The sequence below is a fragment of the Capra hircus genome, chromosome 26 (genome assembly GCF_001704415.2).
Source record: "Capra hircus breed San Clemente chromosome 26, ASM170441v1, whole genome shotgun sequence".
In the NCBI taxonomy this organism is placed as follows: Eukaryota; Metazoa; Chordata; class Mammalia; order Artiodactyla; family Bovidae; genus Capra; species Capra hircus.
In genome coordinates this window covers 35,770,724-35,796,041 of record NC_030833.1, presented here as the reverse complement: position 1 = coordinate 35,796,041, position 25,318 = coordinate 35,770,724, and the positions used below count along the sequence as shown (strand labels likewise).

The window sequence follows — 25,318 nt, the reverse complement described above, 5'->3', positions numbered from 1 at the left end:
TTTATACCAAATGGTGACAAATTCTCCCTGTTAGTTTTCATTTTGTCCCAACTTCCCACCTTCTTCAAGGTTTGTGTCCTGTGCCCACTTCTGGAACAGTCCATATTCTACAAACCACATCCTCTGACTGAATCTCTTTTTCTTCTTTTGTACATCATACCCCAGAGTATTTTCCTAAACAGTGAGAGCTGCCCTCTGGAGAGTGGCCTCAAACCCTCTCCGTGGTTTCTAACTACCTCCCTTCTTTCCACTAAGAAGCTATACAGAGGGTGGGGACACACGGATACAACTTCTTTCCTAGCTCCTCTTCCTGGGATTTTTAAAGAATGCCATTGGGCTGAAATATCTAGCCAAGTGATTCAAGTATAGACAAAAGTCACTAATGATGTGTTTTCCTTTATTGTTTCAGACTGTGTTTGGAGAAAAACTGGTGGCTAAATTCTTATTTGAGAGTGATTTCTCAGATGATCCAATGCTCCCCTCACCTGACCAACTCAGAAGGAAAGTACTTCTCAAAAATAAGAAATTAAAAGCCCATCAGACACCAGTGGATATCTTAAAGCAAAAGGTACGCTCTTGTTAAAGAGGTTACAGGGATGCTGCGTGCCCAGAACAAAGAAATTGATGTCATTCTAACTTTCAGCCAGGTAACCAGGTTTTGGAGATTCCCTTTTCTTGAATGATATATTTGAGTTTTGGCTTTTGTTTTAATAGGCTGATAAATACTCTTCCAGCTCACCTAAAACTTTAGTTTGAAAAATTGATATAGAATGCACCTCATTATTTAATTTATTTTGGGCAGAATAATGTGTGACCTTTATCTCTGGACCTGGGCTTCACAATTCTCAACCCCTCAGTGGTCACTGGAGTCCCCTTTAGAAAGAGTCCCTGCCCCTGTGGGGCACTTGAACATGGGGTTGTAACCCCTGAGGTCAGTAGTAGACCCCAAGTAGCAGCAGCTCTGTGGTCCCAGCCCTGTGGAAGCTGGCACAGTGTATCACTGTGGTATGCGGACCCCAAGGCACTTCTGTATCTGCCTCATTCATGACATCTATGCTCAGAGCCCAGCTTGCCTGTATAGCAGGGCCCACTGCCCAAGGATGTGTGAAAAAGTTCAGGTCCAGGACCAGTGAGTCCATATGCCAGGTTGCACTTACTCATTGCACAGAATGACAGCTGCCAAAACTATTTGCCCTATTTAGGAGGGCACTGTTGGCCCTGAAACACCACTTTTGAAACTTACCACAGCCAAGAGTTGCTGCATAAACCTCAGCCTCCAACAGGAGGAGAATAGTATTTATTTTGTATAAATATATAATAGATAACATAAATTATATATAAATGTAACTTACAAAAACCATGCTTGTCAAATAAATCAGCCCAGTCAAACTTACATTTGATCAAAAAAGGTCTGGCTTTATTTTTTTATTCACATAAACATTATATTAGCATCCCTCTGATGCACATCTCACTTCTGAATTTTAATTCCAAGGTAGATGGATAGACAGACAGAGGAAAGGAAGGGAATAAGGGTAGATAGAGAGATGATAGATAGAGAGATAGATACAGATAGATGATAGACAAGACATACAACCTTGAATGTGTTTCCTGCCTGGATGAAATAAGATGCCCCCTTCTTTCATTTCTTAAGACTCTGTCAGGAGCTCTGCATCCTCAAATGTTCTTTTTACTGCCTGGAATGGTTTTTCACCTCATCTCCTGTCTCACTGTGAGATTGTTGCTTGATCAGTGAGAGTTCTGCTCGTTTTTTGTGAAGTGAGAAGAACAATCACGAAGAGAAGGTGGGAAGGGAAAATTAGCCAACCACAAGCTTGTTCTCAGGCAAGCCTGTTTTTAAAAGAGTGCCCAAACATGTTGAAAAGTCTTGAGTCTGGAGATTGGGTTCTTTTAAAGATTCAAACCTGCGTGTTCCTAGAAGTCTTCATGCACCCTGGAGGTGCACATTGCCCAGTTTGACCAGCATGCACAGCTCTGGGCCAAGAGTTGCAAAAGCAGCCACCTTCAGGGGCCAACCAGGAAACATAAACACAAGAGCCAGCTGGATATGTAACAGTAGGGAAGTGGCGAGGAGGGCAAGGGAGTGCACATGGCTTCATGAATGAGCAACCCTAATTAAAAATCCTTAAAACGCTGCATCAGCCAAACAAGTCTGGTCTGGAGGTGAGGTCAGCGCTAAGTGGCACCAGTTTGAGACCTCCACTAGGTTTGCCTTTGTCCAGATCTGCACTCCCCAAAGCTGCTGCATTTACTTGGGTTCCAGAAACCATGAGACCTATGCAGATGGGCTTTATTTTGAAGCCATTTGACTAAAATGTGTATGCTTATGCCTGGCCCTCCTCAAATTCTGCAGCAGAAACCGACTCCCCAACATAAAAGGCACTTTTTCTTTGGCAGTACTGTTCCTCCACTCTGCTTTCTTTATCCAGAAACTACGGCCCACATCTCAGTGCCAAGCAGATGCCGCTGCCCTCTGCTCTATGGTCTTCAAGACATAGTTGGATGTTCTTGTAGCTGCTGCCTTTCCTGTTCTTTGCAGTGACGTACACAGTGTCCATTCCACTAATGAATAGATTGTGTTGTTGCAAAAGTCTTCTGTATGTGGAGCCCGAATCTTCCTTCCTGTTCCTCCTACTCTTTGGCACAACTTTCCTCAGCAGCTGCGCAGACTAATTGCACATCTTGAAAGCCAGCGTGTGTCTTCTCACCAGCTTTTCTCTTCTCCAAGCTAAACGTTCCTGTTGTGTCAACAGTGCCTCACAGGATATGACTCTTCCATTAAGACTATTTTGATATTCTTACATTTGTGGATATGCTTGAATTTGTCCATCTTAAAAATGATTTCCAGAACTAAGTCCATGCTCGGTCTGTCAACTCATGAACAGTGTAAGCATCACCTCTCTTAATCTGAACTTTAAACCTCAGTTAATACAACCTCAGACTGTTCTCGCTATTTAAATTCTTTAACACCTACCAGGCCCATGTTGAGTTTGTGGAAAACAAACAGTTCAGTTGTTTTCACAGGACTAAACTTATGTCTAGTCTCCCCATATTTCCAGGTTTACAATTAATGTTAACCTTCCGCATAGCAGGAGCCTCACATTTATTACTATTAAATTTGCTCTTCTTGGTTTGAGTATGTTATTACAGCATATAAGGTTCCCCGTGGGTTTTTACATTAGTCATCCAATGTATTTATTAGCAGTTTTCCAAACTGTGCCTTCGCCCAGATTGCCCTTGAGCCAGACAGCCCAGTGGAGAGCCCTGTGGCCCTTCTTGCAGGACATCCCTGGAGTTTAGGTGATTGTCCCTCCTGTCTGGTTCTCTGTTCTCTGAAACCCACATTTCTGCAGAATCTGGTTCAACCTCTTTCTTTATAGAATAGAAATTAAGGTCTAGCCATCTATGAGACTTTCTCCAAGCCTCCCAGCTCACAGTGGCAGAGGCAGGGTTCTGATTCAAGTCTAGGAAAGACCTTGTCAAAGGCAGTCCAGAAGTCAGGATACATTGATAAGAACCACTGGGGCAGGGACCGCCCTGGTGGTCTAGTTGCTAAGACTCTGCACTCCCAATTCAGAAGGACTGAGTAGTTCAATCTCTGGTAAGGGAACTAGATCCCATATGCCACAGCTAAAGATGCTGTGTGCTGCAGCTAAGACCTAGTGCAGTCAAAGAAAGAAAGAAAGAATCACTAGGGCACTTTCAAAGACACAGCATCTTGGGTCCCAGATCTGCCTAACTAAATCAGAATTGCCATAAGGAAGTCCTGGTGATCTGTTTACTTAAAAATAGTTTTTACCAACCTGAAAGTTGGAAAATGCTGCTAATCTGTTATTTCCCACAAAGTGAGTTACCTTACCCAGAAGGTCTAAGCAGGCTCCTGTGTGGGAGAGTCGTTCTTAGTAAACTCATTCTACTTCTTGCTAGTCGCCTCTTTGTTTTCTGTGTTCTCACAACCAAATAATCCATTCTGAGACTTTGTCAGGTATCACCTTGACATTTCCTACCATTTGACTTCCGCAACTTACTTCTTCCTTCTTTTGGAAAAAATGGGACAATGTAATCCCATTATCAGTGTTTTAAGCACAGTTCCAGGCCCCCGTCATTTTCCAGGGAGTTCCCTGGTGGCTCAGATGGAGAAGAACCTGCCTGCAATGCAGGAGACCCAGATTCAATCCCTGGGTTGGGAAGATGCCCTGGAGAAGGGAATGGCTACCCATTCCAGTATTCTTGCCTGGAAAATTCCATGGATAGAGGAGCCTGGCAAGCTACAGTCCATGGGGTTGCAAAAAGTTGGACATGACTGAGTGACTAACATGTTGACAGTCATATTGTCAAGGCCTTTCAGTTGCCTGACAGGTTGTGGGTCCAGACCTGGTGATCTGGGTTCACATGGGGCCGAGTAATGCGTGCCTAGAGCTCCAGTGTGCTCAGAACCATCCCTAACGTACAGCGTCTGAGTCCTTTCTGTTCAAAGAACTCACCCTCAGCAAGGACAGGCTGACTCCCAGCCGGATTTCTGAACCCTTGGTCTTCTGAACTCCAACCTGCTAGATTCAGACAATTTGCTTTCAGTGCCAGGGGCTGGAGGAACAAAGCCAGGGAGACATGGCTCCTGCCTGGGCCCATCTGAGCCAGTCTCTTCACCTGATCCCTACCTCTGACCCTCTGACTTATATCTGAATTGCTTTTATCAGGGGCTGAGATCCTGTTCTTCTGTCCTAAAATAAGTAGGATATTGCAAAGAATAAGGAAGTCAGCCCTTGACTGTCATTGGGCCACCCATCCCATACTCCCTGCACTGGGGGAAGTACCTGCAAGTTGATGGGACTTTGACACTCCGCTTTCTGATACCTGGTGGTGAAACTTTGAATGGCAGCTCTCCCCTTCCTGGTTCTCCCAACTTTCTGCCCGGGGGGGGGGGGGGGGGCGGGCGGGGGGGTGCTTCCCAGCTCTTGGCATTGCCATTCGTGATACTTGGCTCCACCCTGTGTGTTTACTGTTTGGAGGCTATTTGCTTATCCAGGACAGATAGACTTGCCTCTGTTGGTCACTTGTGCCTGGAGCATATTTCCCAAAGTTTGAAAGAACACTAATCCTATGAGACACTCTGGAACAAAAAAAAATTCCCAGTTACATAAGCGTGGGAAATGCTGCACTGGAGATCTTTGAAGAACCGTGATGCCCTTTAGCATATTTAATGAAGGCTCTGAGAAACTCTGTAGTAGGGATGTGTTTTAGTTTCTGTAAGATGTTGTTTTTAAACTTCTATTGTGTTGTGTGGTTACTGTAATTGTCATTTTTTATATAACAGCTGTTAACACCCATGGAGCTAGTGTTCCATAAAAATTTTGAGCTTAGGCCATGTTCAGTTATCTGGGGTGGACTGCATTGTAAAAGATTTATCTGGGTATTGACATAGCCTAAATCCTATCTTCCTTTGTATATATTTTATTATAAATAAAATATAATCACATTTCAGGAAGCTTAAGGAAGAATTATTGTAAAATATACTTAATTCTGAAGCCAAACACAACCTATATCACAGGGATTCTTAACCTTAACAGTATCTATGGATAGAATTCAGGAGGCCCATGAAGTTAGATGAAAAATTCATTTTTTTCTTTTTTGGCCACACCACGCAGCTTGCAGGATCTTATTAATAGTTCCCCAACCAGGGATCGAACCCATGCTCCTTGCAGTGGAAGCACAGAGACCTAATCACTTGGGCCTCCAGAGAATTCCTGAAAAAAACAAAAATTACATCTTAATTTTCACTAACTTGTAGCTAAAATTTAGCCTTTCCTCTGATTATAAATATAAGAAACACACCAGAATAAAGTTGACAAAGTATGTCTTTGTCAGCAATAGAAATCACAGGTTTTTCATATTATGAGTTGCTGCCATTATCTCCAAGAATTATTTATGCTCATCACTGTTTCACAAGCATTACATGACCTACCATTATATATTTTTCACTGTGTTAATAAAGAAGCATTTTTCCTATAGCACTGATTTGTCTTTTTAACATTTGATAACAATAGTCAACATTCCTTTTTTCCTTTGTAATCTTATATATTTTATTCTATGCATTTAAAATATTCTGAGAAGGGATCTTATCTACCAGACTGCCCAAGGGATCTGTGCCTGATGTATTAACAGTTAAAATTTAGCCTTTTATGCATGACATTTTATATAATTATAATCACTATATAGAGACATAAAGGTATTAATGCATAGTTATTAAACAAAGGATATAGAATTACATATATTTGCATATATATATGTATATACTCACATAGATGTACATGCTTATGCTTACAAGTATATATATGTCTATACTTGCATGACTTAGTTCCTCTATTGTTGGACTTTTAGATTGTTTCCTGTTTTTAATTCATGCAAATAACTTTGCCTGTATTTTGGACTATTTCCTTATGCTTGGCCCCCAGATTTTTATTTATTCTTGTATCCTGTGTTATTTCCTCACAGTAATTCTACTCAAATGTAGAGGCACATGACCTTCCTGATAGCACACATCAACTTTCCAGAAACTTCTAAGCCTATTTTGTGAATCTGACTGATGGTTCAGATAAAAACTTTTTTTAAAAGTTGATAAAACTTTATTTGTTGAAAAAACTTTATATTGTTCAAGGAATTTTATTTAAATCAACTATTCTTTTTTCCCATCCATAGGAATTCTAACATTTCTCTCAATGTCAAAATGCTTTAGATAGTATTTTAAGAAGCGGGGAACAGTTTTTTTAGCAGAGATTTTCTCTTTCAAAATGGGTGGGCTGACTTACTTCCCCATCATTCAGGATTGATGGTTCTCTGAAGCACCCAGGTTTCTCCTGGGAAGGAGGGAAGTAGTCCTCGGGGACTTGGATTCCAATTCCTTGTGATAGTTTTCTAAAAGTTCCTGGATTCCTCCTGCAAAGATGTTAACATTTGCCTAAGTATTGATGTTGTATTTTAAGTGAATGAAGAGTTTTGGGTTTCCCCCCCCCCCGCAGATAATCAAAATAGGTTAAGACACTTTTTAGAACTATGGTAAGCATTGGGTAGTCCTTTTGAAAACCATTAACGAAAGTTTTAGTATCTGGGTATCTGCAGTCTTTAATTATTGATATCTTACAGGCTCATCAGCTAGCATCCATGCAAGCTCAGGCTTATAATGGTAGCAATGCCAACTCCCCACCTGCTAATAATGAGGAAGAGGAAGATGAAGAGGATGAATACGACTATGACTATGAATCCCTCTCTGATGGTAAGAGAGCCAACACGACGCTGTACGCAGGGAAGCACACTTAGATGGTTTTTCTACCGGGTGTTTTGACGTCTTTTTTTTTTTTTTTTCCAAAATAAGTCTGGCACTCCATAGACAAGCAATACAGATTGTTGTAATATTATCTAAGAGTTTCTGGAATCCTGTCACTTAGCAAGGAGGATCAAGCAAGGAAAAGGATTCTGTCAGCCACCAGTGAAGTGAAGTTGCTCAGTCATGTCCGACTCTTTGCAACCCCATGGGCTGTAGCCCACCAGGCTCCTCCGTCCATGGGATTCTCCAGGCAAGAATCCTGGAATGGGTTGCTATTTTCTTCTCCAAGGGATCTTCCCAACCCAGGGATCGAACGCAGGTCTTCCGCATTAGAGGCAGACGCTTTAACCTCTGAGCCAGCAGGGAAGCCGTCAGCCACCAGAGCCATTACTAAAGGAAAGAAGAGGATGTGGAAAGCAGCACAGGAGTTGTTCCTAAATTGGTTTCCAGAGAAGGAGGTAGAATTACAGCAGAGAGACCACATTCTTAGAAAGAAAGTGAAGTCGCCCAGTCGTGTCCGACTCTTTGCAACCCCAGGGACTGTAGTCTATCAGGCTCCTCTGTCCATGGGATTTTTGAAGATGGTGGTTAAATCTTTTCCAACTCCTGAATCACCTGCAGGGGGCAGCATCGAGTTCCCATGCTTCTCTTCACTGCTTTCACTCTTATTTTGCAAGAGCATGGAAAAAAATGAAGCATCATTCCCCTTCTGCACCTGCCCCTCTACCCTGGTTCTCACATTATTAAGCCAACCAGACATTTCCTTCTGGCCCCACCAAAAAGATAAAACAACACGAGTGAAGACTAATGGTACACTACAAAAAAGTCACAGGAATGATATTACCTACCCCTGTTTTACAGGTGAAGGGCTCTTCTTACAAGAGAATTAGGTTTCAGGTGTATTTCATCTGGACTAAATTCGTATCTCTGCTAGAGATTACAAAGTGCTTCCTCAGGTACCACTGCTGCTGATAGATTGTTTTAATTTTGGCGACATCTGAAAGACAAATATGTAGTCATGGAAAAAAAATGCCGAAGTTCCTGTTTACTTAAACATTTAAATGTAGACTATACTACTTCTCATTGTTTTGTTAATGTGTAGATATACCCAGACCAGCAACCATTTACCACTTGCATTAAGACTGCAGCCAAGGGATGTCCATGGAAGTCCAGGAGCTGGAACTTGGTCTTCATTGCAGGGCATGCAGGTTCCATCCCTGGTCAGCTGGGATCCCACATGCCTCATGGCCAAAAAGCCAAGACATGGAACGGAGGCAGTGCTGTATCAGATTTACTAAAGACTTTGAAAATGGCCTACATCAAAAAAAAATCTTAAAAAACGACAGCCAAGCCTCCTCCAAATATCCGCTTCTCATGCAGGATGATTGTCTAGTCATGTTTCCGTGAGCCTCCATCATGGTCAGCAGCTGCAGTCTAATCTGTTTCCACCCCCAAATATAATCCTAGTCTCTGTCCATTGAATAATTGTCCTTAGTAGTAGTTGATTGCTTCATGTGCTCAGCCACTCAGTCGTGTTTGGCTCTTTGTGATCCCAAGAACTGAAGCCAGCCAGGCTCCTCTGTCCATGGTGATTCTCCAGGCAAGAATACTAGAGTGGGTTACCATGCCCTCCTCCAGGGGATCTTCCTAGCCCAGAGATCGAACCCAGGTCTTTGGGTGGATTCTTTACCATCTGAACCAGCAGTGAAGCCCGAGAATATTGGAGTGGGTAGCCTTTCCCTTCTCCAGGGGAACTTCCTGACCCAGGAGTTGAACTGGGGTCTCCTGCATTGCAGGCAGATTCTTTACCAGCGGAGCTACCTGGGAAGCCCTGACTGCTTCATACCATCAACTAAAAACTGACCTGAAATCCTGTCAGTTAACACAAGGGGCATATTCTCTAATTGGGAGACTGAAAAAGGGTGATAACAGGAAGGAGTCAAGATCATTTCTTATATCCTATTCCTCAAAAGCTGTGGGAAGATCCTCTGAAGAAGAGAATGGTAACCCACTCCAGTATTCTTGCCTGGAGAATTCCATGGACTTAGGAGCCTGCCGGGCTATAGTCTATAGTGTCACAAAGAGTCAGACTCAACTGGTTGGCTAACATCTTCACTTTCACTTGTCTGAATCCATTGAAAGCAAGTCAGGCTGAAAACTCACCTAGGTAGCCCAGTTTATCTCTGGTGACAGCTCTAGTCCTCAGTTTTCACATATATAAAATGAGCAAATTTCTCTAAAACCTTTTTTTGGCTATAAAACTGTGACAGTTCCTGGGAACTATCTGAAAATTACTCCCAGAAAATCTAAAGGGAGTTGCAAATGAGGCTCATTTATTTCAGGAAGTACTACTCTGCCTTTTGGCCAGTAAGTTCTTAGTGAATATTTATTCAATTAAATTTTATTAAAGCGACATCAATTAATTTTTCCCCAACCTTGCTGTACATCTTAACTAGCGTTGAACATGCACTACAGATTTGAATTTACAACTTTATATAGACATTCTGTGACTTCATATATATGAAGTCTAATGATTGTGTGATTCTAACATTAATCAATCTCTAACCATTCAACATGAAGTGTTTTGCAGACTGTTAGGACCGTCAGTAACTGAAAATCTGTAGTGTGAGTGTGGCAGCATGATTAATGTCAACAATGTTTGCACTTCTTCTCTTGCTAGTCTTTGCATCCCTTAATAGTCAAACTATTAAATCAGTGGAAGAGTTCTTATTTCATTTATCTTGTAATTTAAGCTGTTGTTATTTATGCTTTACTTCATACCTTAATTTAATTTTATCTGGCTTTTGGCCTTAATTTCCTTACTGTTATCCCCTTTCTGATTCTGTTTTTCTGTAGCAGACGTCCTTACTGCTTCTCCCGCTCCTAACAGTCAGGAAGGTAAAGCCATTTGAACCTGGCATTTTAACTGCATGAATGTCGGCATTCTGTTTCTTATTGTTTAGGTCCGATTCGCATGTGACACTTATAAGAATAAAAATGTCATTAACTGATTGATCTCATTTATTTCTTGGCAGCCTGCATGGCCCTGATTTGGTAGAAGGATATTTTGGTCTAAGCATTTGTGGTCTGATGAGATAGTAAATTGTGGGTGAGAAATGAGCTTTCTTGTTTGTCATTTTAAAAGAACATGATCATGTTTATTTTCCTAAAACCTTTAAAGTCATTTTGAATAGAAATACCAAAGCAAGAGCAAAGTATAAGATTATCTGTCATACTTTGGAAATGTTTAAATCTATCTTGATTCCTCACCTTAAGATTTTCCCTTCATAAATTGATAGACAATTACGAAAACTTTACTTCCCAATTAAGTATATTTGTGAAAACTGCATGGCAAATAACAATGCCTTTTTCCCCTCTGGTTTTGACATTTCTAGAGGTAAAAGAAAATAATAGCTTTATTTTTAAGTAAGAGTGATTAAATCATGTCTATACCATCAAGAAGTGATTCAACCACTCAACCTTTCCCAAACTTGTGTGCTGAGAGCTTCTTGACAGGGTATCTTCCATAATCTGTGCACAGTTCTAATTGTCTGTATGAAAATGAATTTTCTCATTTAGATTATGTCTATGTGGTACCAAAACTCCTGGTAAGTTAGTCCATTCAATCAAAGATGAATATATCATTTAACAAAATTTTAAAATTTAAGCCATTATTTTGGTAACATGTAGTCAGCACCTCAGTCTTACAGATAAGCACAAGTACCTGGATATTCTTGGAGTGATGTATAGACACAACCTTAAGTGAAGCTTCAGTGCTTATTCACTAAAGCCTGCCAACTCATTTTCAGACAACATTCTAGAAGACAGACCTGAAAATAAGTCATGTAATGACAAACTTCAGTTTGAGTATAATGAAGAAATTCCCAAGAGGATCAAGAAAGCAGATAACTCTGCTTGCAACAAAGGAAAGGTAAGTGCGTGGTTTCTGTTCGATTGCACTTGGACATGGTATTCTTGCCAGTTTCAGACAGGATTTCACTCCCTCCCTATCCCTTCCCTTCACCTTGCCCCTCACTTTCCCTTGAATGCCAAAGCCCATACAGTGATGATATGATATGACAGAAATTCCCCCTTCTGTCGTTTATAGAAAGTCATTTATTCATCCAGCGAGTACCTACTGGAGGTGTGGCGTGTGGTAGGCACTAAGGTAGCACAGGAGGTGATTTAGCAATGGAAGTAAACATGTCAACAGTGCTTGGAAATAATTACAAAGAGCAGTGATTACACATTGTTATCAGATCATCTGGAAGATGAAGTTGAGAAGCAGATGAAAACAGGGCATTCAGAGCAGGAGGACAACCTGGTATTTTTAGTGAATTGCCAGAAGTTTTAAAGTTGTTTGGGATGACCAAGAAGATGAACAGGGCTGATTGGGAAGTGTTAGCAGAGGGAGGACACGAAGAATGGAAAAATAAATGAGATACCTGGACCCAGTCCTCAAGTGCCTCGCAGTGTTAGACTCTGAGCAAATCGATAGTTGCACTGACATTGTTGGAGAACAAAATGACAAAATATGCCAAAAATTTGAGCCACAGAAGATACATACTCCATCATCTATTTGTTCAACAAATATGCATTAAATGTTCTTCATTTAAGACCCTGAACTATGTGCCCTTCGGGAAGATGAAGAATGTTAGACTCAGCCATTGCTCTCAGAAAGCTTTTCTCTAGGGAAGGTGTTAGAATGTGTATATGGATAAGACAGAGTAAGTGAAACACACTGATGACAAAGGAGAGGAACAAAGAGCTTTGGGGATTCAGAGGTAAGTGATCTGATCGGTACCTTCCCTGTAAACCAGTATCATTGTTCCCTTGATAGGTTTATGACATGGAACTGGGAGAAGAATTTTATCTTCCTCAGAATAAAAAGGAAAGCAGACAGATTGCACCAGAGCTTTCTGACCTTGTCATCTATTGCCAAGCAGTAAAATTCCCAGGTAAGAGTAGACAGTATCATTTATAGCATTTAAGGATATCAAAAGATACAACAAATATGCTGTTTAATCAGGTATTGCAAATGGTCTCAAAATAACTAAACTGTGTTACAGAAATCACTGTTATAGTACTTCTAAGTATTTATTATTATTATTATTTGCTTTGATGCTGATATGGATAATTCCATAATATTATCATTTTTCAGGCCATATCATTTCTCTTCATAAGTTATTAATAATCATAATATTCATAACAAATAATAGCTAAAATTTATTAAGCACTTAATTTTAAGTACCAGGATTTGTATTAAATATTTTACATACATCATCTTGAATGACTTCATAATAATTCTGTGAGTAGGCAGATTTATCCCTATTTTTACATAAAACAATCTGAGAGAGATGAAATAATTGGCCCAAGGTTTCAGAGTGTATCAGTTAAGACTCTTTTCTTTGAAAGTGGCAGAAATTGGCATAAGCAAAGAAGAAATGTATTGACTTGTGTGTTGAAAAATGAAGAGATAAACAAGTTTCAGATACACCTTGATCCAGGGCTTTCCTCTTTACCCATAGGGTCACCCCGTTGACTCTCACTGGGTCACCACTGTGTTGGCCCTTTCTCCTTCACGGTGGCAAGGCAGCTGCAGCAGGCCAGCCACATGCTTCTAGATTCAGCATGAGTCTCTTTCAGAACTTTCAGCAGCAATTTTATTTTTCACTGAATCTTCGCCCATCCCTGAGCCAGTCACTGTGATCAAGGACATGCAATGCTCTGACAGTCTAGGGCAGTGGTTCCCAATCTTTTTTGGCAATAGGAGCTGGTTTCCTGGAAGACAGTTTTTCCATAGACAGCATGGGGGGAAGGGATGGGAGAGGAGGGCAGAGAGGAAGGCTTCATGATGATTCAAGAACATTACATTTATTATACTGCTGCTGACCTGATAGGAGTTGGAATGGGAAAGGGCTGTAAATACGGATGAAGCTTTGCTCACTCACTCACCTGCCACTCACCTCCTGCTATGGGGCCCTGTTCCTAACAAGTTACTAACCACTGCTAGTCCATGTCCCAGGGATTGGGGACCCCTGGTCTAGGGCTTATGTCATGGGCCCATCCCTAAGCTAGGTGGTGGGTCTCCACCCAAACTGCAAAGATCAAGGACAAAGTTTCAGGTGAGGTTTCCCCCATTGGCCATTTTTAGAAGTACAAGTGAACTTAAGCTGATAAACCATTGCCCCAAAAATGTGCGTTTCAGTTAATAAAGGATAGAATTCTGATTCTGAAGCTCGCCTGCCTCCAAAGTCCTGCTCTTAACCCCAGAGCTGCCCTCGTGTCTTGTTAGGGCGTGCTGTCAGTGAGCTTATCCAAATGGAGCAGCAGAAGGCAGAGGGCAAACAGGAAATCCATAAACATCTGGAAGTCAGAAAAATTCATCTCCTCTTATTAAGAAGAAAGATTCCCTTGTACAAGATTTCTGAGGACAGGAAAGCAGCTGGCATTGGGGCACCCATCTAAATGTTAGTAAGCAGCTTGGATGAACTTGACCTAGAGAGGGAAGTTAAAACCCCAACCCTCATGTTTTTTAAAGGTGGTCTGGATGCAGATCCTGCTTCCAGAGGCTTTATCTTAAACCCCAGTTCTCATACTGTGCCCTGCGAATGGGACAGAGGTCTTAGGCTATTAAAAAATTAGATAACCAGTGGTCTCTTCACATATCAGAGGAGGAAAAAAATCATAGAACTTTCTCAATTTTAGATTTTCTCTTGTAAACTGTTTTTAAACTTCTGGCAGCCGCTACTGCTTATCTGCTAGCAAATTCTGTTGAGGAGGAGAAGAGTGAATAAGTAGCCAACAATGGCAACCCACTCCAGTAATCTTGCCTGGGAAATCCCATGGACAGAGGAGCCTGGCGGGCTACATATTCATGGGGTTGCAAAAGGGTCGGACACGACTTAGAGACTAAACAACAACAGATTTCAAAGAAACGAAAGAACCCGGCCACGTAGGTTTAGTTTCACAGGTCCCGACTTTCTATCTCCTGAGTACCGTATGACCATATCTGCAGTTAGTGAAATTGTTCTTATCATGGGATAAAATTCTTTCACTGTCAGTGAGCCTCATGGCCTGCATGTCCCTCATCATAGGAACAAATGTGAAGACCACTCCATCCAAGAATCATACTCACTGCATCTCTTGTTCTTTGTAAATTCAGCTGCCACTGCACCCAAAACGTTCCTCTGGCTTTGTCTTTTCCTCTCAAGCACTGAGTAAACAAAGAGCACAAGTTCCCAGAGATATTTGAAGTCACCATGAGAGATTACATTTCTCTGCTGATAGAGGATCATGGAAGGGTCAAAGGTCATTTGGTACAGTTTCTGACTTGAGGCACAGGCAAAGCATGGGGTTGTTTGACTTGTTTTTAAAATTTCAAGTGCAGTAAAAGGTTAAACTGCTATTTATGTAATAAAAGAGGAAATATGAAGTATGTTTTTTGAAACAAACAAACAAAAATTCCAAATGTGCTGTTTTTTAAAGTGTTTAAATAGCACACATCCTTTATAAGTATACTATATTCTAACCCCCCTTTTTTTAACCATTTTTTTAGTAGTTGAAGTTTCTCACATTTTTTTCCCCAAATTTATTTCCTTTCTCATAATGACTAAATTGCATTGCCAGAATCATTGTCATAATAGCTTCTAAATATTTATTGTCACTATGATTTGTTTGGATAATTCAGGAGGAAAATACCCTACAGTGTCCATTTCTTTGAGACACAACTTAAAAAATTATGAATATAATAATTTTTTAAAGTGTTAATTTTGCTCCACTGTTGATTTAATTTGCTACATCATCAATTTCAATGCATCTCATCTTCCACCATCCCAAGGCCCTTCCCAAGGAGCCACCATGCAAAAACTTCTTCAGAGTAGGGAGGTACCATGAAGACCATGGGTGTGTCCTTCCCCAGATCACGGACCTGTTTCACTGACAGGGCTCCACTCCTCAGTGACCTTGGCCGGGGCAGTGCTATAACTTCTCTGCACTTTGGGTTCCCTACTGGTGAAAGAGGCATAACTTGTAAGATTGTTATATAAACAGTTCTAACTTGCAAGGTTGTTGTATAAATTAGCAATAAGGTACACAGTGTGAATAGCGCACTATCCAGAAAATAATTGGCTCTCTGCAAATGGTTGTTGTCATTGTCATTGGTGAACAGACCAACTGGGTCCGCTAAGGGTCCCATTGCTCTTTCGATAACTTCTCTGGGCCTCTCCAGATTCCTTCCCTTTTCTTGATCACTCAGCTTTTGTTTTTTTGCTTGCTCACCCCACCCCAGAGAACACCCAGGCTCCTCAGAGCGGGGCCATGTACCCCTGGGGGATGTCAACATGTGTCAAAAACCCCAGAATGAATGCAGCCCCTCACTCCAACCCTTTATCGGTTTTACTCGGGAGAAAATCCATTGTTACATCATTGTGTAGAGGGCAAAATTCACAAAAAAGTTTTAAGATAAAGCATAAGAATTCACTAGTTCAAGACTGTGCATCTTTGCAGTTTCAGATACTTCAGAGGAACAAAAAAACATGTAGAAGCCCCACAGCTACTATGCACTGGACATTTTCTCTGAACAGGACACCCTGCTAAGTATGCAGATACACATTATCTCATGTAATCCTAACCAGGACTCTCAGAGATGAGGAGTAAGTGGTGAGAGAGGTTAAGTAATTTGTGTGAGGTCGCTCCACAGGGAACAGGGCTTAAATTCCAGAGTCTACACTCTCATTGAGCTCAGTTGTGTCCGACTTTTTGCAGCCCTATGGACTGTAGCCCACCAAACTTCTCTGTCCATGGAATTTTCCAGGCAGGAATATTGGAGTGGTTTGCCATTTCTTCCTCCAGGGGATCTTCCCAATCCAGGAATCGAACCCGCTTCTGGGTCTCCTGCATTGGCAGACAGAATCTTTACCACTGAGCCACCTGGGAAGCCCACACTCTTATTAAGCACTGCTTAATCCTGTCTTCTCACATGATATTCTTCGAAGGTTTATTTTCATCTTAAAGCGGCCTTCCTGAATGCTGCTTCAGGTAAAGGAATTACTTGCTAATGGTACAATTGTAGAGAGCGAGACCAGTCTGAAGGCGACTCTGGTTTCTCTGTTGCCTTTACATCCTGCCCAGGAGCCAGCTTTGCTTGGTGTGAATTTGTTTCCTCATTCAGCAAATACCTGTGAAGTTCCCGATGTGCCCTCACACTGGCCAGACAGGAAGGATCCAAAGAGTGGCTAGACCAGCAGTGAGGAAGAGAAGCCCTGAAGTATAGTTATCAGCATAATCTGTTTCCCATTTAATCCTCAGATTAACCCCATGAAAGAGTTCCTATCACTGTACCCATTTTGCAGGTAAGGCAGCTGAGGAACCAAGAAGGTAGATGTTAAATCAAGGTTCCTATGGGCAGGAATTGATCCTGGACAGTTATGATATGGGCTTCCCAGGTGGTACTAGTGGTAAAGAACCTGCCTGTGAATGGGCAAGAGACTTTAGGGACTGTGGGTTTGATCCCTGGGTCGGGAAGATCCCCTGGAGGAGGATATAACAACCCACTCCAGTATTTTTGCCTGAAGAATCCCATGGACAGAGGTTCCTGGTGGGCCAGAGTCCATGGGGTTGCAGAGAGTTGAGCAGGACTGAAGTGACTTAGCACACAATTATATGACAGTTAGGCCTTTGGCCATTCTTTCATCTCTCCAAACTGTGCTAATTAGGTTCTGGAGTCTAATCTTTTAGGCTCTAAAAGAATTTTTTCTTGCGGTTTTTCAAGATCTTTCTGTTGCATAACCAAATAAGTATGGGTGTGATTTTGTGGTCGTCTTGTAATAATCCTGTAGGTCTTGTCCCATTTGCCTACAGAGAGAAAAACTACACTGTCATTACTTGCAATGCTATTATTAATCGTGCTAAAAATGCTAGTAGATCTTCTGTACTGAGTTAGCAGGGAGTAGTAGGACTTCAAAATAAACATTAGCAGGGATGGAAAATGTTGAGTTCCCTTGCTTGTAGTTTTTGGCTTATTTATTTTCATTTTATGGGAACAGGCCTGTCAACTCTAAATGCATCTGGCTCTAGCAGAGGAAAAGAAAGGAAAAGCAGGAAGTCCATTTTTGGCAACAATCCGGGCAGAATGAGCCCCGGGGAGACAGCACCATTTAACAAAACATCTGGAAAAAGTAAAGTCACCTTCTGACAATATCTTTGCCTGATTTTGCATGCTGGAGGATTCTGAGATTTCACTAAACACTTCCCTGGAAATTTTTAACCTTTTTTTTTTTTTAAAATATATTCATGATTATTCTTATTATATAATTGTGGTGTAAATATTTTTTTAATTATAAAATTATTCTCTTAACTTCCTAAAAAATAGTCTTTCACTGAAGATGTTCTAAGAGTGTTTGCCTCAAAAGTAAAAATTGGAGCCACCTTGGAACCTTCTCATGGTTCTTGGAACTGCAATCTTCCCCATTATAATTCCAGAAGATATATCCAGTTTATGTTTAATTACTTTTTATTGTCAAAGTCATAAATTCTCATAGTTAAAAAACTCAAACTATAGAGTACTATTAAAGTTTCTTTCCACTCACAACATCCCAGTTCTACTCCCCAGAGGTAACTGCTATTAAGTTTATTGTGTTTAGTTCAAGAAAAATAAGATTCTTTTTAAGATAATCCAAATGGGATATAACTGGACATGTATAACTTTTATATGCACTATAGCTTTCTGCATAGCTTTCTGTACATATAATCTACCTTATCCTCCTTAATGTCCCTATGGTATTCTGTTGTGTGGATATATTGTCATTTATTTAACCATTTCTCACTGGTAGAACTTCTGGGTTGCTTCCTGGATTTTTGTTTCTTTGTGTGTGTGTGTGTGTGTGTGTGTGTGTGTGTGTGTACTTTAAAGAAAATACTGCTAGAGTGAATACCTTGTATATATATTGTTTTATATCTGTGCACATATATCCACAGGACAGATGAGGTACTGAGGCAAAGAACTTTAGGGCTTTTAATTTAAATTGGTGTTACACTTATTTTCAAACTCTATAGCTATCCCTTTTGGGGGGAAGATCTAGCCGGCTTTATTATCTATCGACTCGTGAATGGGTGGCATTCCGCCTGGCAGGTGGGAAGGCACACCCTTAACAGCTGTCGTTTAGTCTCAAGGTGGTGGACTGACTCACAGGAAACACTCAAGGTGCACGCCGGTGGGTCATGTGCTGTGATTGTAGCCTGCGATGTTGTTCAGGTTTCTCTTTCTAAAATATCTCAAGTGTTCTGCACTAATCTGAGGCTAATCTTTGGGGGGGTTTAGGTTCCTGTGAAGGAATGCGACAGGCCTGGGAGGACTCTGCTTTCTCCGTCAACCCAACCACGTCCCTCAGCGCTATCATTAGAACTCCCAAATGCTACCATATCTCCTCACTGAATGAAAATGCCGCCAAACGTCTGTGTCGCAGGTATTCTCAGAAACTGATCCAGCACACCGCCTGCCAGCTGCTGAGGACGTACCCGGCTGCCACCCGCATCGACTCCTCCAACCCCAACCCCCTCCTGTTCTGGCTCCATGGGATACAGCTCGTGGCACTCAACTACCAGACAGATGGTAATGGGCCTGCTTCTCCCAGAGCGCCTCTCCCCTTGCTCCTTTGCATCTTACATCTCAACAAAACACATGTTTTCAAGGGGGCAAGAGTGCCAGCTAGGGCCTCTGTGAGGGTAAAAGTACAGAGGACAGGAAAGAGAAGAGAATCAGACACGGAATTGTACTCTTGACTTTTCAGAGTTAAGGCGATAGGGGGAAAAACCCTCAAGGAGCCCGGAATAGTCTCTTGTTCCTGCTCCATTTTTAAAGCACTTTTAATTTATTATTATTATTATTTGTTAATTTATTTATTTTAATTGGAAAGAAAGAACGTGAAGTCGCTCAGTCATGTCCGACTCTTTGTGACCCCATGGACTATAGCCTACCAGCTCCTCCGTCCATGGGATTTTCCAGGTGAGAATACAGGAGTGGGTTGCCATTTCCTTCTCCAGGGGATCTTCCCGAGCCAGGGATCAAACCTGGGTCTCTCAATTGTAAGCAGACGCTTTTACTGTCTGAGTTGCTAGGAAAGCTTCATGCAAAAGCCTCTGCCTTAATTGAAGAATAATTACAATACTGTGATGGTTTTTGCCATGAATCAACATAAATCAGCCACAGGTATACATATGTTCCCCCCCCATCCTGAACCCCCCTCCCATTTCCCTCCCCACCCCATCCCTCCAGGGTGCCCTGCTTCATGCATCAAGCTTGCACTGGTCATCTATTTTATATCTGGTAAAGGACATGTTCCAATGCTATTCTCTCAATGTATCCCACCCTCTCCTTCTCTCACTGAGTCCAAAAGTCTTTTCTTTACGTCTGTGTCTCCTTTGATGCCCTGCAGGTAGGATAGTCAGTACCATCTTTCTAAATTCCATATATGTGCATTAATATGCAGTATTTGTCTTTCTCTTTCTGACTTACTTCATTCTGTATAATAGGCTCCAGAATCATCCACCTCATTAGAACTGACTCAAATGTATTCCTTTTTAATTAACATTAAATAATATTCCATTGTGTATATGTATCACAACTTCCTTATCCACCCATCTGCAGATGGACATCTAGGTTGTTAAAGCACTTTTTAAAAATAGGACTGCCATCAATAGAGCTGTGTCCAGTTTGTTTTTAAAGACCTGTTGGGATAGAGATTTCTAAACACTCTTTAGTAACTGTCTTGGAGAAGGCAATGGCCACCCACTCCAGTACTCTTGCCTGGAAAATCCCATGGACAGAGGAGCCTGGTAGGCGGCAGTCCATGGGGTCGCAAAGAGTCAGACACGACTGAGCGACTTCACTTTCACTTTTCCCTTTCATGCTTTGGAGAAGGAAATGGCAACCCACTCCAGTGTTCATGCCTGGAGAATCCCAGGGATGGTGGAGCCTGGTGGGCTGCCATCTATGGGGTTGCACAGAGTCAGACACGACGGAAGCGACTTAGCAGCAGCAGCAGTAACTGTCTTGCTCATTTCTTCTTGCAGTTCTCATTTCTTCTTGCAGTAGGGTCTTTCCAAACACTTTGCAAGTTAATACCATTTTAGCTTCTTCTCATCCCTTTGAGATTGAAATGGAGATGAATGGTCAGTGCTCAGCGAGCAGCTAATGCAAAGGAAACAAGTCTGTGAATTATATGGACAGAGAAAGCAGTGTTTGTACTTCTCTGTCCATGAGATGCTCGCTGGGGATAACGGATGAGGCCGGAAACTCCAGAGTACAAGCCACCTTTAACTGCGTGCTGCTCCCTGTGCTCTGGGCTTCCTTGGTAGCTCAGGTGGTAAAGAATCTGCATGCAATGTGGGAGACCCAGGTTTGATCCCTGGAGAAGGGAATGGCAACCCACTCCAGTGTTCTTGCCTAGACTAAGGAACCTGGTGGGCTACAGTCCATGAGGTCGCAAAGGAGGAGACTAAACAGCCGCAGCCTGTGCTCCTTCTTGACCCTTGTTATCTCATTTAATCTCTGAAACAACCCTAAGAAGTAGGAACCTTTATAATCCTATTTCTCAGATAAGCAAACCAAGACAAAGAGCAATTAAGTTACTCAGGGTCACAGAATGACTTATAAATTCAAGGACTCTCAGAGCTTAGAGGATAAAGTGCTATGGTTCCACTTAGATGTTGGGGGAGGTGGGGAGCAACAGCAGATGAAGAAAGAGCAGTTGAGGAACGTTTCCTCGAAGCTCTTGCAAAAATCAGATTCTTCCCTTTGAACAGTCAAGCAGCCTGCAGCTTCCTCTCACGTGCACTGAATCAGATCCTAACCAACCGTGCTGACCCATCCACCACAGTGTAACCCTGTCTGCAGCCAAGGTCAGACCACAGCTATAGCTCTGGGATCAGCCAGCCACCTGGCACTGGCGCCACCAGAGCCCAATTGTGGCCAACCCTGGTTAGAGACATCAGTCATATTTTCTTGCCCTTGTTATATTTGCTCCTTTCAGTTGAAATTGAATAAGATAATGCAGGTGAAATACCATACTTAGCATAGTGCCTGGAGTGCAGACAGCATTCCACAAACATTAGCTCTCATTAAGTATTTTTGATAAGTTATGAAAACAGTATGATTTGGACTCACAAGTGGAAATAATAGTGAAATATTTTCAAAGCTGTAAAAATTTCTTTTCAGTCTGTCCCAAGTGGCTTGTGGGTTTATATCTCTGGCCCTGTCTGTAGCCTTGTGTCCACTGGCGCCCTTGGTTGAGATGATACAGAAATATTTTAAGTGAACTGAAATAACTAGCTAAACGGTTTTCTCAAGGAAATGGAAATGCACTTGGTTTGGGACGTGTCCTTCCTCCTGAAGTGCTGAGGCTGGTGTAGACACACTGTCTCCACTGATGGCAGAGGGAGCCACAGCTGAAGGGGACACGGGAATGGGGCCCTCCTCAGGCCTCCTCATGGTCTGGAAGCACGCATGGAGGCTGCAGCTTGGCCTCCACTCATCCCTGGAGGCTCAGCCTTTTTCCCAAATCAAGCTGGGGTGCGTGTTCCAGCTGTCTCACTCAGGGGATGCAGGTGGCTGTGTCATGTAATTGATCCCCAAGTTTCTCTGTGTCATCCTCCAACCCAGGAGGGAGTGCTGCCATAGATCGTCTCTTGATTCAGTGCAGCCAGTAATGATGAAGCCTCTTCCACGCTGAACAAAACTCACACTATATGCAGTTTCAGTTCATCTGTAAAAATGGTCATCTCGCACACTGGGGGTAGAGCCTAGTTCAATCCCTTGCGCACAGTAGGTGCTCAATAAATGCATATTGTGCTGAGCTAACACTGTCTTTATGAGCCTCAGCAGAACCTATCATTCTTGATTTTTGGTCCAGATCCCTTCTAGGTATTGCCAGGTGAATTTCAAGTCCAAACAGACAGATAAGAGTCAACACTGGAATCACTATTTTTTAATTTTTGGAAAAAAAAATTCCTGGGTTAGGGAATGCTTGATTTGCCATGAAATATCCCAACCAAATAACAAATAACCCCTTCCCCATACCCCTTGTAATAATCCAAATATGTTCCATGGGTCATTTGCCTTAAGCTTCCTGAATTTCAGGGGACCCTGGTGCCTCAAAGGCATGTCTATGGACTTAGGGTCACTTCTTCCCAAGGTTTCTAATGGCTCCATCAACTCCAAGAAGGTCCGCAGTGATCTGAAACCAGGAGTATCCCAGGTCTACACTCAACAAAACCAGCTGTTAAGTTTGGAAACTGACCTGATCCTGATATGCAGACCTTGGTTATTATAGGCAACAGCCCCTCAAAGTTCTTTCCATTTGGGTCAGAATGATTCTTCCCTCATGTCCCAGGACCTACAAGTATGTAGAAATGCAGCCCCAAGTCAAAAGAAAAACTTCTATTAATATTTATTGTGCTTTCCTGAATGATCGTCACACACTTTCTGACGACTTTTCCAGCCCCCAAATATAGCGTAATGATTATGAGAATGTGTCAACTTCACACAGGGTTTTTAATGACTAGAAGGACACAAAGGTAAAGGATATGCTTAATGTGCCATCCCATGCATTGACTAAGAGGGTTGATGGAGTTACATACATCTGTGCACGTTCATTCTTGGTTAAAACAGAGGTTTTAAAACTATAGCCCTAGTTGAAGTTTGGGGATCACCCTAGGGGGCAGTAGGAGGGCTAGATTTAAGCCCCATCTTTATTCTAACTGAGCAGCTCCATGTGGATCTGTTTTACATACCAAATCACCAAGTGAGATTTAGTTAGGAAAAAGTGCTTTGAAGTTTTGCAGAGCTACAAAGATAGACACAGTGCCGATGAAATCAGACTTCAAATCTAAATGAGTGTGGACAGCGTAATCATGATACAGTACCTACTGTTTATTGAGTACCTTCTACGTGCCAGAGGCTGGGGTAGGGATTTTTGCAATGATCCATCTTATCTTTATGACACCCTTGCGAGATGCACATTATATGGCCCAGTTCTTAAGATTAGGGAACTGTGAGTCAGGCTGCCTGGGTTCGAACCTTATCATTCACTTCTTACTAGCTAGATGCCTTGGACTTTTTCAGTTATCATGCCTCAGTTTCTTCATCTATAAAAATGAGAAATATGAAAAGAATCTACCTCATGGGTTATCGGGAGGCACTAGTACACACAAGTTCTTAGAACGGGGCTTGATCATTTGACCTATCCCCACCCACGTCTGTGCTCCTCTGTCACAGGATAGCCTGGGAAGAGAGTTTTCTCCCATTGCAGGCCAGACAGTTGTCCCCAGTGAATCAGGCACATTGGGGCTGGTAGCATCCAGTGCACTAATTTTATTGATAAGGGAAACAGAGGCTCAAGGAGCTTTGATGTGTGTGTAAGACATCTGACCCCAGAAATGCCTGCAAATAATCCCGGCCAACCCCACTTATGGGGAAATTTTTTTACTCACACGACAAGGAGAGAGGCCAACTTCTCATCACTCTGCAGGGCTTACTTGCCACACTTTTCCTTGATGTTGGTCCAGGTAGCAGAGTTCATTCTGCACATGGAAGGAATCTGCCAGACGGGAAACTTGTCAGGTGTATCTCATAAACTTCTTGCTCACTTGGAATGCAGCTTTTCTGCAAACTTGTGCCATCAGATGAGCGTTTGGGTGTGTACGAGCCCCAAACCTTGCAGGGATCCAGCCATTCATCAGACAACTCTGCCAAAGGAAATCTGGCAACAGAAGACTGGAAGCTGTTGCGAGGGTTCCCAGAGTGTATTATTGAGGGGATTGTGGACATAATGTGAATCACATGTGATAATAATTGTTTTTTCATACTTAACTACAATTTAAAAATAGAGGTAGAAATACTGTAATTTATGAGTTGAAATTGAGATTTCAAGGAAAAGATATGTTTCTTTGGCTCTTTTCTGGTCTTTCTTGGATTCTTAAGATTTTATCTTAACGTTTGAAAAGGCAAGAATTAGTCGTACGATTGTCTGCATGCTTTGGTGTTTGGGGATAAGAAAATGCCATGATGCCTTTCTAAAATTCAGTATAAAATGAAGTATTTCAAAGATTAGTTTTTGAAAGGATGTTGCAAATTTTAACTTGCAAAAGGAGTTTTAAGTGGCAGGAGTTTTTTTGAACGGCTCCTGGGTTGAAGCAGGAAATGAAGCATATCTCATAGACAGTGAGCTCCACGAAGACTGTGGGTATCTTGTGTCTTGGTCCCCATTGTATCTCTGGTGCCCAACATGAGCTGACACATAGTAGGCACTCAATCTATGGAGTGCGTGGATAGTTCTCTCTTCTTCCTGTTTAAGTTTAGAGAAAATCGGTAAAGTCTGTTTGTAGGATGACACTTAAGCGACCAAATAACGAGTGATGCTATTTTACAGATCTCTCTTTACATTTAAATGCCTCCATGTTTGAGGCCAATGGTGGCTGCGGTTATGTTCTGAAACCCCCAGTTCTGTGGGACAAGAACTGTTCCATGTATCAGAAGTTCTCCCCCTTGGAAAGAGACCTGGACAACATGGAGCCTGCCATCTATTCTTTAACTGTAAGTCTGGCCCCTGTGGTCCCAAGAGAATATAAGAAGGTGTTTAAGCCCTACTGAATATGAACTGCTTTTGATTTCAAAGCATGGCAAAACTCTCATATCACAATTTTGTTGGTGCAGATTTAGTTCCCAGAAGAATTTCTTGACTTCTCAGAAGGCAGCAGCTGGGGTTTAGATGCACAGTCAGCAGGTATTATACTTGCCAGAGCCCAGAAGGTAGAGTGATGATCCCGCTCCCCCACTTCCACCTCCACGCTGGGATGGTAATTCTGTCTTCCAGGGTCCTCAGAATCATAACTCTCAGTGCACCCCATAAAAGCTGAGGTCCTTGTTAACGCAAGTCATCTTAAACTCTAATAGGCTCTTATAAAAAGTAAAACAGGCATCAA

The 25,318-nt window shown here is 42.0% G+C and overlaps 1 protein-coding gene across 2 annotated transcripts in view; it reads left to right on the top strand.

Moving 5' to 3' along the window:
• PLCE1 (phospholipase C epsilon 1) overlaps positions 1-25,318 on the top strand; it is a 376,851-nt gene that overhangs the window by 330,612 nt on the left and 20,921 nt on the right. For both annotated transcript variants that reach the window (XM_018041369.1, XM_018041370.1), the window contains 7 exons: positions 410-568; positions 7,159-7,288; positions 11,149-11,270; positions 12,180-12,297; positions 17,386-17,517; positions 18,660-18,950; positions 24,766-24,929. In XM_018041369.1, the coding sequence (XP_017896858.1) occupies positions 410-568; positions 7,159-7,288; positions 11,149-11,270; positions 12,180-12,297; positions 17,386-17,517; positions 18,660-18,950; positions 24,766-24,929 (1,116 nt within the window). The remainder of the gene's footprint in view (positions 1-409; positions 569-7,158; positions 7,289-11,148; positions 11,271-12,179; positions 12,298-17,385; positions 17,518-18,659; positions 18,951-24,765; positions 24,930-25,318) is intronic.